At 40.9% G+C, this 12,034-nt stretch overlaps 1 protein-coding gene across 5 annotated transcripts in view; it reads left to right on the top strand.

The window, feature by feature from the left end:
- LOC135510695 (neurexin-2-like) overlaps positions 1-12,034 on the top strand; it is a 977,907-nt gene that overhangs the window by 575,975 nt on the left and 389,898 nt on the right. For all 5 annotated transcript variants that reach the window (XM_064931818.1, XM_064931817.1, XM_064931819.1 and 2 more), the window contains one exon: positions 9,989-10,162. In XM_064931818.1, coding sequence (XP_064787890.1) covers positions 9,989-10,162 — 174 coding nt within the window. The remainder of the gene's footprint in view (positions 1-9,988; positions 10,163-12,034) is intronic.

The following is a 12,034-nucleotide window of genomic DNA, read 5'->3' as shown; positions in this document are numbered from 1 at the left end:
TCACCCTACATTATGTTCAAGAAGGAAGGATATCATCTCCCAAATCTCAGTCTTTTTTTTAAAACAAGCCATAGACAGTTGGTTGCAATTTCAATTTAATCCACCAGAAAAAAAAAACAGAACAAATAATGCAACAAATATTGTGGTTAAACTCATATATAGTAATTGATAAAAAAACATATTCTTAATTTTTTTTTTAACAAAGGTATAATATTTTACAATTATATACGACTGGTGGAGTTCTCACGCATGCAGCTAACTAAAACATATGCAAATGTCCGCTCGACCCAAAATTACAACCAAATAATTGCTGCAATACCGCAAAAATGGAAGAGGAAAGTATACCAGTTTCATTAAAGGACCAAAAAAATTGACAGCCGTGCCATATAGATTACAAAATGACATACCAATTCCATGGCACATGGTTAATGAATTGATACGCAAAATGATGCCGGATTCAAAACTTTAAATTATTACACAGAATTCTTGCAAACAAGAGAATGTTTTTTATATGGGGATACAACCTTCCCAGCTCTGCAGTTTTTGCTGTGAAAAGACAGAATCATTAGATCATTTGTTTTGGTTCTGTCCATATGATGCTTGTTTTTGGTCACAGGTCCAGGAATTGTTGAAGAATTGCAATGATTACCTGGAGCTAACGCTGCAGATAGCACAACTCAGAGATCTGAAAAGTCAGAGTCAATTGATCAATAATATAATAATACTTTTAGCAAAAACATTTTTTTTAAATTTACAATCTGTATAAAGAATAAAAAATATAAAGGTTCAGAACCTTTGTGAAACATCACAGCACATTTGAAAAATACATGACAAATATAAATCCAATATGGATTCTTAGGGTGAGGCATCCCGTCAGCGGGACATCTGCCGTCAACTTCCGGTGACGGGATGAATAAATAATCATACAAATTATGGATATTAAACATCTAGGTACATACAAGTGTCTTATTCTTCAACCAGCACAGGCTTCGTAAAATCAAAAATAGCGATTAAATATTCACTTACTTTTGAATATCAATCCCAAGTGTCCCAGCTACAACATGCGTGGTTTTGTGAGATAAAATCCTTCTTTATATCCTAAAAAGTCTGTTTAGTTGGCGCCATCAATTTGAGTAATCCACTTGTTCAACATGCAGAGAAAGGAATCCAAAAAGTTACCACTAAACTTTGTTAAAACAAGTCAAAATATGTTTCTAACTGATTTCCAACTCTGACACCCTGTACCAAAACTCAACATTCTTCCTTGTTTGGGAAGAAACACGCCTAAAACCTTCAACAAAGACTGTTGACATCTAGTGGGAGCCATAGGAATTGCAATCTGGGAGCTGGAATTGCATAGGAAGAGCATGCGCTCTCAAAACAAATCATTTTCCGGTTGGTTTTTCTTTGGATTTTTGGCTACCATATCAATTGCGTTATAATCTCATACATTATTTTAACATTTCTACCAACTTCAAATAGTTTTCTCTCCAATGGTACCAATTATATGCACATCCTGGCTTCTGGGCCTGAGTAACAGGCAGTTTCCTTTGGGCACGTCAGTCAGACAGGAAGTGGAGAAAAATAGACCCTAGCCTGAAGGAGTATAGATGGGAGGGGTTGAATGGAGCTGAAGGTTGGGACTAATAACAACAAGATAACTAATGTAAAACATGCTGTGTCCGTAAAATGTATATAGTTTAAGATCTTTTTTGAAAGAGTACAGTTTGCAAGGTATGGCAAATATAAATCAAACCTGATGAACATCATACATATATGGGAGAGGATGAGGGTAGAGGAAGGACAATAGTTAAAAACAAACAAATACAACTATTGTAAAATAGACTGTGTCCATAAAATGTATATAGTATGTATCAGCTAGAAATACAGGCCTAAGCGTTGTTGTTCACTAGTTTGCTCCAATTCGGGGAGGGGTGGTAGAGTTGGAGGGTAACAGAGGAAATATATATATATATTAAAATATATGTATGTATGTATGTATTTATATGCATATGTATGTATATGTGTGTGTATATGTATATATATTAGCAAAAAATATATGGGGGATTGGAAGTGATACAGACAATTACACTGATGGAAGCTACAATCTATCTGCAATATTAAAGCTGATCTACCCCCTAAAAAACCACAAGATATTATATTACATTGAAAACAAAATAAGACACCAAGAGACAACAAAAATACTATTTACACAATATATATATATCTAGAGTAGTGAGCGCATATATTTTCATACTTTTTTCCTACTGGTCCCCTGAGGGAATCCAACCTACAATCCTGGCTCTGCAAGCATATACTGTACATGTTTATATTGTTATATACATTACAGTTAAATTAGATATTTAGAATGACCGGAGGTGTTGTGATGCAATGCTTTTTAAATCTGTTTCTAAAAGACTATAGAAGAGTTGTATAGACAAGTGTTTGACTACAGTAGAAGCTTATTTCAAATATGAAGTCACTAGTGTACCAGACACAGGTGTTACTGAGCTTGCTCTTAGTGGCCCTCCAGGGGCCCTATCCCAGCAGCCCTCTCTCTGTCTGTCTGCTCAGATGCAGCATGGCCCTACCCAGGGGCTCCTGAGAAGTTGTTATGGTAACCGCAGATGCACAGTGGCCCCGGCCGTGTCTGAGAGGCTGTAATTGGTCCCCTCTGGTGGACCTCTAGACCCTGTGTGCATCCCAAATGGCACCCTTCTCGCCATTATAGTGCACTATTTTTTAACATAGCCAATAGGCCCCTGGTCAAAAGTAGTGCACTATATAAGGAATAGTGTGCCATTTGGGACGCTGCCCCTGTGCACTAGAACATTCATCACTGCCTGGGCTGGGAGGAGAATCAAAACACTAACCGCAACTCTGTTACCTTATAAAACACTAAAAGAAGAAATGGAGCACAGAACATTCTCACAGTATCTCACAGAGGACCCATAATGGAGCACAGAACTCTCTTACTATCTCTCACGAAGGGATACATAGCCCAAAACCCTTACTCAAGCAAATATGACCTAAAACACTGGCCACAAAATGTCTTACTATGTTTCTAAGATGAGTCGATATACATTACAGAACACTCACACACAAAATCCAAAATAAGTGCTCCTAACAGGCAAGAGGAAGGTCGACCCAAGAGGTGACATTCTGAGGGCACGGCGAGAGCCAGACAGATGGGGAGCGAGAGGGAGAGCGAGATCACTAATTACCAACCCAATGAAGGGACCCAGAGAGGAACGCAGCTGGATTGGGACACACAATACCCCACACACACGTCTGTGTGTGTGCGCACGTGCTCGATCTTTTAAACCAGACAAAAACAAAAACGTTGATACAAATAAAGGTTATTTCTCCTCATCCCGAATGCATTAAAGTCAATCTCTTACTCTTGAAAATGTCTGCTAACTTTTCAAGAAACTGCTTTGCACTTTTTGGAGTAAGTCAGCAATAAAAATGCATATTTGAGAAGCGATTCTTCTTCTCTACAATTTGAGGGCATTGTTCAGTTATGCAGCTAATGAATCCACAGTATTGATTAGAATGCCTTACAGCCTTGACTGAGATGCATTAAGTGTCAAACACACATTAGATTTAGGAAGAGAACTGGGAACCATAATTGACTTATTCAATTACTCTGACACTATTTGACCTAGTGGGCTTATTGCCTCTCTCAAAGCCAAAGATTCATTTTTGGGGGCACTTTTATGAATGCAGTCCCCAGAGTTTTGCTGATTTTAGACAAACAAAGGCGGCATGATGGCCCTGTATCTACTTTGCTAGGGTTGCCCTTTTAGCCAATGATTCCTTGGGAAATATATACCCACAATGTCTTTTTTTTTCATTTCAATGTGACTTCCTGCTTTAGATAAAGGCTGAATGAAGAAATGATAAGAAATGCCAGGAGCAAAATAGTTGTTTTATTCTTATTGTACTTACATCAAAGGAGTTTTGATGTACTGATTCTTCATAATTTAGTTTGGCATTCTCACCAATGCCTTTTGCAATATCTTTTGAGTAGAAAAAACATACTTTTTAAACATAAAATAAGAAATGGATAAAAAGAAAATGCATAAATAATATATATTTTTTAAATACAATGGCTTTACTTGTAGTTATTGAAGATTGACAGTATTTAATTGGCCTAGTCTTCAATAACGGTTAATCTCTGGCTTGAAAAATCATAAACCCTCACCTCCCAAAGACAGTGTTATGTGAATTTAATAGCTCACAAAGGAATGTCGAAAAGGAATACTGTGTCTGCATCAAACATCAATCCCAATCCTGTGTACAGTACCCTTTCTCAGTCCCCTTAACTCAATGCCGTGAATCAGATCAGTGGAGACATGTACAATGCACTCTATTCCATAACTATGAGCATTTTCTCGGAGTGAAACTCGATCCCAGGAGTTTTCCTCACCACTTATAGCGGGTTCTAAATGTCTCTCCTCTGGTCCACTCCATTATGATGACCAGTGTTTACAGGCAGGCTACCTGAATCAACAGCTGTTGTGACATGACAGTCCTCCAATAGGAAGTGCCACTGCCAGCATGTTAATTTCGCAAGTCTTGTCACTGGATAGTGAGAGACTACAGAGAGAGTGCGAGGGGGGGGGGGGCATCCACGGGGTAGCCTTAAAATCCCTATTTTTAGTTTATTTTCACCAGTGCAGCTTTATCTATTTCCGAAAGATGTTGTTTCTGTCGAACTGTTAAACTACATGTGCTGATTTGTAGTCTGTTTCCTCTGTTTTACTGATTTGGCCTCTATGGTCTCTCTCAAATGGCTTTAGCACAGCAAAGACACCCAAATGTCTGCAGAGCTTAGTTGATTACAAATGATATCAATTCAATTATTTCTTAATCCCCTCCCTTTGAGTATTCACTTCATTTTCTCCCCCTATTTTTGTATCATTTAAAAAAAATGTTTTACAATGATTTTTTATGTAACAGGTCTACTTCTTGACTGCTTGAAAATCAATGGCCAATAGCCATTTTCAACATATCAGAACATAGGCATGATTAAAATAATAATTTAAAGGGACAGTCTTGCCGTCTCTCCATTCATTTTTGGATATATACATTAACGATATGTAGGCCTAGCCATTTATTCTTGAATAATATAACCTTTAAATGCCTCATGAGCATTTATAAGGTCAACTGTTGTACCCCATCTTAACCCAGAATGTAAGCCTATTTGACATTGTTTGTAAACAAAGTACATATAAACAAACACTATATAGTCTCGAAACATGATTCAAACTGTAATTCTGATATCATGACTGGTCAGTCCTTGCATCCAAAACGCTGTTTATACATTTGAGTGGTTACATTTCTCCAGCAGCATCCCTCAACTTTTTCACAGAAACAGGGGCGTGGAAAATGTGTTATTGTTTCAACTGGAGAATCCCCCTTTTGACGAATAAAGACATTAGGAGAGAAAAAACTCCACATAGTCATAGACCATTCTATATCTACATCCACACTTGCCTAATCAATCTACAAATATTCTACTGTGTTAAGAGCAGGTCGGCGACATATAATTTTATTATAATTTTATAATTTTGTATTATAATGTTGGTTGTCTAGCAGTAGGAATGTGCGGTAAAACACCAGAATGATAAATAAACATTAGCAAACATTTGCTGTAAGGGGAGAAATTGAGTGATGAAGAGTTGCACGTGAGAGTGGCATTGCACCAGTGGGCTGGTTTCTATCAAATCAGTCACAGCTGTTTGTTCAATCTTTGTTTACAAACTATTTCCTGAACACACACTTTCATTATAAAAACAAAAGTCATGCTTGAGAGGGCATCTATCTGCAATAGGAGTAGAGTAGGCTAGTCGTAGTCTTTACAGTAGCCTAGGGCCAGGCTACACAAAGCCAATCATTTTTTACATCACACACAAGTGCATAGTGCCAATTAAAAAAAGGCGGGAAAACGATTCAGTGTGCGCGGGGCTCCCCTTCAACGCCCGATTTGTTGTCAGTGAAATATCAAAATAAGACACAACAGACAGAATAAATAATATTGTCATGTTGAAATTGAATTGGAGTGGTGGAAAAATAACCCAAATTTCATACTTGACTAAAAGTAAAGATATGTTACAAGACAATGATTCAGGTAAAAGTAAAGATATGTTACAAGAAAATGATTCAGGTAAAAGTAAAGATATGTTACAAGAAAATGATTCAGGTAAAAGTAAAGATATGTTACAAGAAAATGATTCAGGTAAAAGTAAAGATATGTTACAAGACAATGATTCAGGTAAAAGTAAAGATATGTTACAAGAAAATGATTCAGGTAAAAGTAAAGATATGTTACAAGAAAATGATTCAGGTAAAAGTAAAGATATGTTACAAGAAAATGGTTCAGGTAAAAGTGAAAGTCACCAAATAAAATACTACTTCAAATCAAATTTTATTTGTCACATACACATGGTTACAAGAAAATGGTTCAGATGCAAATAATGTCACATACACATGGTTAGCAGATGCTAAGCGAAATGCTTGTGCTTCTAGTTCCGACAATGCAGTAATAACCAACAAGTAATCTAACTAACAATTCCAAAACTACTGTCTCATACACAGTGTAAGGGGATAAAGAATATGTACATAAAGATATATGAATGAGTGATGGTACAGAGCAGCATAGGCAAGATACAGTAGATGGTATCGAGTACAGTATATACATATGAGATGAGTATGTAAACAAAGTGGCATAGTTAAAGTGGCTAGTGATACATGTATTACATAAGGATGCAGTAGATGATATAGAGTACAGTATATACATATACATATGAGATGAATAATGTAGGGTATGTAAACATTATATTAGGTAGCATTGTTTAAAGTGGCTAGTGATATATTTTACATCATTTTCCATCAATTCCCATTATTAAAGTGGCTGGAGTTGAGTCAGCGTGTTGGCAGCAGCCACTCAATGTTAGTGGTTGCTGTTTAACAGTCTGATGGCCTTGAGATAGAAGCTGTTTTTCAGTCTCTCGATCCCAGCTTTGATGCACCTGTACTGCCCTCTCCTTCTGGATTATAGTGGGGTGAACAGGCAGTGGCTCGGGTGGTTGTTGTCCTTGATGATCTTTATGGCCTTCCTGTAACATCGGGTGGTGTAGGTGTCCTGGAGGGCAGTAGTTAGTTTGCCCCCGGTGATGCGTTGTGCAGACCTCACTACCCTCTGGAGAGCCTTACGGTTGTGGGCGGAGCAGTTGCCGTACCAGGCGGTGACACAGCCCGCCAGGATGCTCTCGATTTTGCATCTGTAGAAGTTTGTGAGTGCTTTTGGTGACAAGCCGAATTTCTTCAGCCTCCTGAGGTTGAAGAGGCACTGCTGCGCCTTCTTCACGATGCTGTCTGTGTGAGTGGACCAATTCAGTTTGTCTGTGATGTGTATGCCGAGGAACTTAAAACTTACTACCCTCTCCACTACTGTTCCATCGATGTGGATAGGGGGTGTTCCCTCTGCTGTTTCCTGAAGTCCACAATCATCTCCTTAGTTTTGTTGACGTTGAGTGTGAGGTTATTTTCCTGACACCACACTCTGAGGGCCCTCACCTCCTCCCTGTAGGCCGTCTCGTCGTTGTTGGTAATCAAGCCCATCACTGTTGTGTCGTCCGCAAACTTGATGATTGGGTTGGAGGCGTGCGTGGCCACGCAGTCGTGGGTGAACAGGGAGTACAGGAGAGGGCTCAGAACGCACCCTTGTGGGGCCCCAGTGTTGAGGATCAGCGGGGTGGAGATGTTGTTGCCTACCCTCACCACCTGGGGGCGGCCCATCAGGAAGTCCAGTACCCAGTTGCACAGGGCGGGGTCGAGACCAAGGGTCTCGAGCTTGATGACGAGCTTGGAGGGTACTATGGTGTTAAATGCTGAGCTGTAGTCGATGAACAGCATTCTCACATAGGTATTCCTCTTGTCCAGATGGGTTAGGGCAGTGTGCAGTGTGGTTGAGATTGCATCGTCTGTGGACCTATTTGGGCGGTAAGCAAATTGGAGTGGGTCTAGTGTGTCAGGTAGGGTGGAGGTGATATGGTCCTTGACTAGTCTCTCAAAGCACTTCATGATGACGGAAGTGAGTGCTACGGGGCGGTAGTCGTTTAGCTCAGTTACCTTAGCTTTCTTGGAAACAGGAACAATGGTGGCCCTCTTGAAGCATGTGGGAACAGCAGACTGGTATAGGGATTGATTGAATATGTCCGTAAACACACCAGCCAGCTGGTCTGCGCATGCTCTGAGGGCGCGGCTGGGGATGCCGTCTGGGCCTGCAGCCCTGCGAGGGTTAACACGTTTAAATGTTTTACTCACCTCGGCTGCAGTGAAGGAGAGTCCGCATGTTTTCGTTGCAGGCCGTGTCAGTGGCACTGTATTGTCCTCAAAGCGGGCAAAAAAGTTATTTAGTCTGCCTGGGAGCAAGACATCCTGGTCCGTGACTGGGCCGGTTTTCTTCTTGTAGTCCGTGATTGACTGTAAAGGTATTTGGTTTCAAATGTACTTAAGTAGTACTTAAAATTATTTTTACTTAATTAAGTACTTTAACCACTAGGAGGCAGGGTAGCCTAGTGGTTAGAGCAAGTTCAAATCCCCGAGCTGACAAGGTACAAATCTGTCGTTCTGCCCCGGAACAGGCAGTTAACCCACTGTTCCTAGGCCATCATTGAAAATAAGAATTTGTTCTTTAACTGACTTGCCTTGTTAAATAAAGGTAAAAATAAAAAATACTGTTGAATTGTAATAATGGCTGTAGTATATACATGATTGTATTCTAATCAGGTTTCCAAAAAGTTAGCTAGAAGCATAGGTTTAGATTCAGTCACCAAAAATAATGTGCCTTTCGTCTCTATGTGCTCACTCATTTTGATGCAATGCTACCTACACATGTTCTTGAACCTAACTTCAGTGCAGTCGATTGAGCCAACAACAACATTGTTGAGATTTGCTTGATACACTTGCCTCTGTACATTTCTTACATCCATATAGCATAGGACAGCCTACGTTTTCAGGCAGTTGCAAGCACATGAAACACTCAGAATCAGGTGGAATACTATGACCATGTTAGTTTCCCGCAGGGCCATGAGGACCTTTCAGGGGGGCAGGTGCAAGAAGAAGAAGAAAAAAAGGCACCGACCACCATATCTCAAAATTCCTAACATACCAAATGCCTCTGTAGCAAGCATTTGTAACTTTTTTTAAAGCAGATGCCTATTTATTTCTGCAACAACACACTCATTCATCATCACAAATTGTAAGCAAGCTATACAGTGGCTCCTAAAGACGAGATTGACATCAGGAAAAGAGGGTGGGCTATCAGTTGATTGTGATTTACCTATTTGTCTTTCTGCCTCTCTACTGCGCCTACCAGACAGAATATTGATGATGTAGGTTAAATGCTGTACTGTTGATATTTAAACTAGGTAGCTAGCTACACACACTGGACCGGTGACCAAAACTCTGATGCCATGTACTGTATGTTTGCATACCAGGCATGGGCCATCTCTGTACAGGCTACTCCGGGGAAAAAGGCCCAACCGGTTGTGCAAGCTCCATACAGGGCAGATCAAATGGCGCAACAAACCAATGGATGGGGTGGGGGTGGCAATAACTTGTGCGTTCGGAACAACAATGAAAAAACTTTTATCCCTAAAAAAAATTTTTTTGGGGGGGGGTGGAATTTCAAATAGCACATTTTCACAGTGATTACTGAACCAGTCATTTCCTCTTCTAGGCCAGTAGCCTAACTTATACCTGGAATATGTACCTGTATTTTCAGAGATGCAGAGCTTTCAGGAAGAAACACCACTAGTCCTTGTATGTGGCTGCAGTAATAGCTAGTCAATACCTTTCTCGGGAGGCTTTCTTAAAGTCCACAACACTACAAATCCAACCCAAGATATTGTGCATTGTGAGTTTGGTGGAATGAAGGCCAGTTTTCCTCATGTTGTTATTGTCTTCTCCTCTCCAGGGGAGCTGTACATCGGTGGTGTGGGGAAGAGCATGTACAACAGTCTGCCCAAGCTGATCGCGTCCCGGGACGGGTACCAGGGCTGCCTGGCCTCGGTGGACCTCAACGGGAGACTGCCAGACCTGATCGCAGATGCCCTCCACAGGGTGGGCCAGGTGGAGCGAGGCTGCGACGGTGAGTTGGTGCTCATACACACATATGCACATATTGTACATACACGAGGATGCACGCAAGTTCACACGCACACGGACTCACACACAGGGATGCACACATATGCCCACAAACACACATTATGCCCATGTATGCACACACACAAGTGTGAACGCATGCGCAGACACGTGCAATATATACACACACACACACTCGGCATTCACCAGGGGCGGACTGGGCCAAGGATCTGGCCCTGGTACTGTATCCACACCAGCCCACATCACTGCGATCCGCCAACTCTATCTATCTCAGCATCTTCTCTGCTGTCACTGTGTGTCTTCTTGTCATCTGTCTGTCCCTGCTTTATACGTTATAAATCCCTGCTTTATACGTTATAAATGCCAAGCTAATGACTATATTGCAAATTAGTGCTTGGTATATATCAGTCCCCCCGAATCAACACCTACCCTACGTGTTGATTAGTGTTACAATGCTGCAGACTAACATGTTCCCCTGGTGTCACTGGTGAAACTAACTTCCACAGTTGGTGGGCACCAGTGACATCGTTTGGTCGGACCCAAGAGAGTAATCACACGTAATCATGAGTAATCACCTTATAAAGTCATTTATTGCGCTTTATTAATAAGAACAGTAATAAATGGACGACTTGAGGTATTCAAGAAATACGCTGTTTCATCTCACACGTCCAAGCAATGATGCATGATTGAAGATGTTTTTGTATGTGCAACCTAATCCAGTGATTGTCATGAATTTTGCGTTGACAATTAGACGATAGTTGCAAAATTTTACTGTCTAAATAGGACTCCAGAATTTCCAAATTATTGGGGGGGGGGGGGGTGCTAGTAGCCTTGTAGTCATGATCCCAACAGCAAATTGAATGTCCTAATAAAACTTGCAGTTGTAGGCTACTACCCAGGAAACCTATAGGCCTATGCCCTCTCAACGGCATATGCTCAAAGCCAAAATCAATATCTTGGTTGTAAAATAGTTGCTATTGAGCTGAATATTAAGTTGAGAATTATACATTATACCTACAGAAAGCTGAGACCATCCTCTCTTTAACAGGGACATGGGGACAAAGCCTTTCAAAGCTGTTTTTCCCGCAATTGCATTTTGAAATGTTATAATGATCAGACTGCATTTTTCTCCCAAGCACATGGGTGGAGAGGAGAGTGGCTCGCTCATCACAGCAGCAGGCCCCAGCGATATAAACGCTTTCATTACAGGAATCATGAGGATAATGCACTTTACTGTTTTATCAAATCATGGTTTTAGCTGACCAAAAAACTGGACATTTTGAGTGTGGTGACCTTTCTACATTTATAGGTACCCTTTCCGATTTTTACGATCCATGATCTTGGCTGTCTAATTAATGACAGAGTTGGAGCAAGTCTCTTTGCTGATGCCACATTTTTTTACTTTGAATGTGAGTTTGCTCGACCTCAGCTCAGTCTATCAGAAAACAGGGCTGGCCCATCTTGGTAGGGGGGACCGGCCATCCAAAACCATCTCATTTGGGTTGAGGTCGGGTGATCGTGGAGGCCAGGTCATCTGATGCAGCACTCCATCACTCTCCTTCTTGGTCAAATAGCCCTTACACAGCCTGGAGGTGGGTTGGGTCATTGTCCTATTGAAAAACAAATGATAGTCCCACTAAACACAAACCAGATGGGATGGTGTATCACTGCAGAATGCAGTGGTAGCCATGCCGGTTAAGTGTGCCTTGAATTCTAAATAAATCACTGACAGTGTCACCGGCAAAGCACCCTCGCACCTCCTCCTCCATGCCTTATGGTGGGAAGCACACATGCAGAGATAATCCCTTCACCTACTCTGGGTCTCACAAAGACACGGCGGTTGGAACCAGTAATCCCC

Source organism: Oncorhynchus masou, chromosome 23, assembly GCF_036934945.1.
Source record: "Oncorhynchus masou masou isolate Uvic2021 chromosome 23, UVic_Omas_1.1, whole genome shotgun sequence".
In the NCBI taxonomy this organism is placed as follows: Eukaryota; Metazoa; Chordata; class Actinopteri; order Salmoniformes; family Salmonidae; genus Oncorhynchus; species Oncorhynchus masou.
The sequence above is the reverse complement of the archived record's forward strand: the minus strand, read 5'-3'. Positions and strand labels throughout refer to the sequence as shown.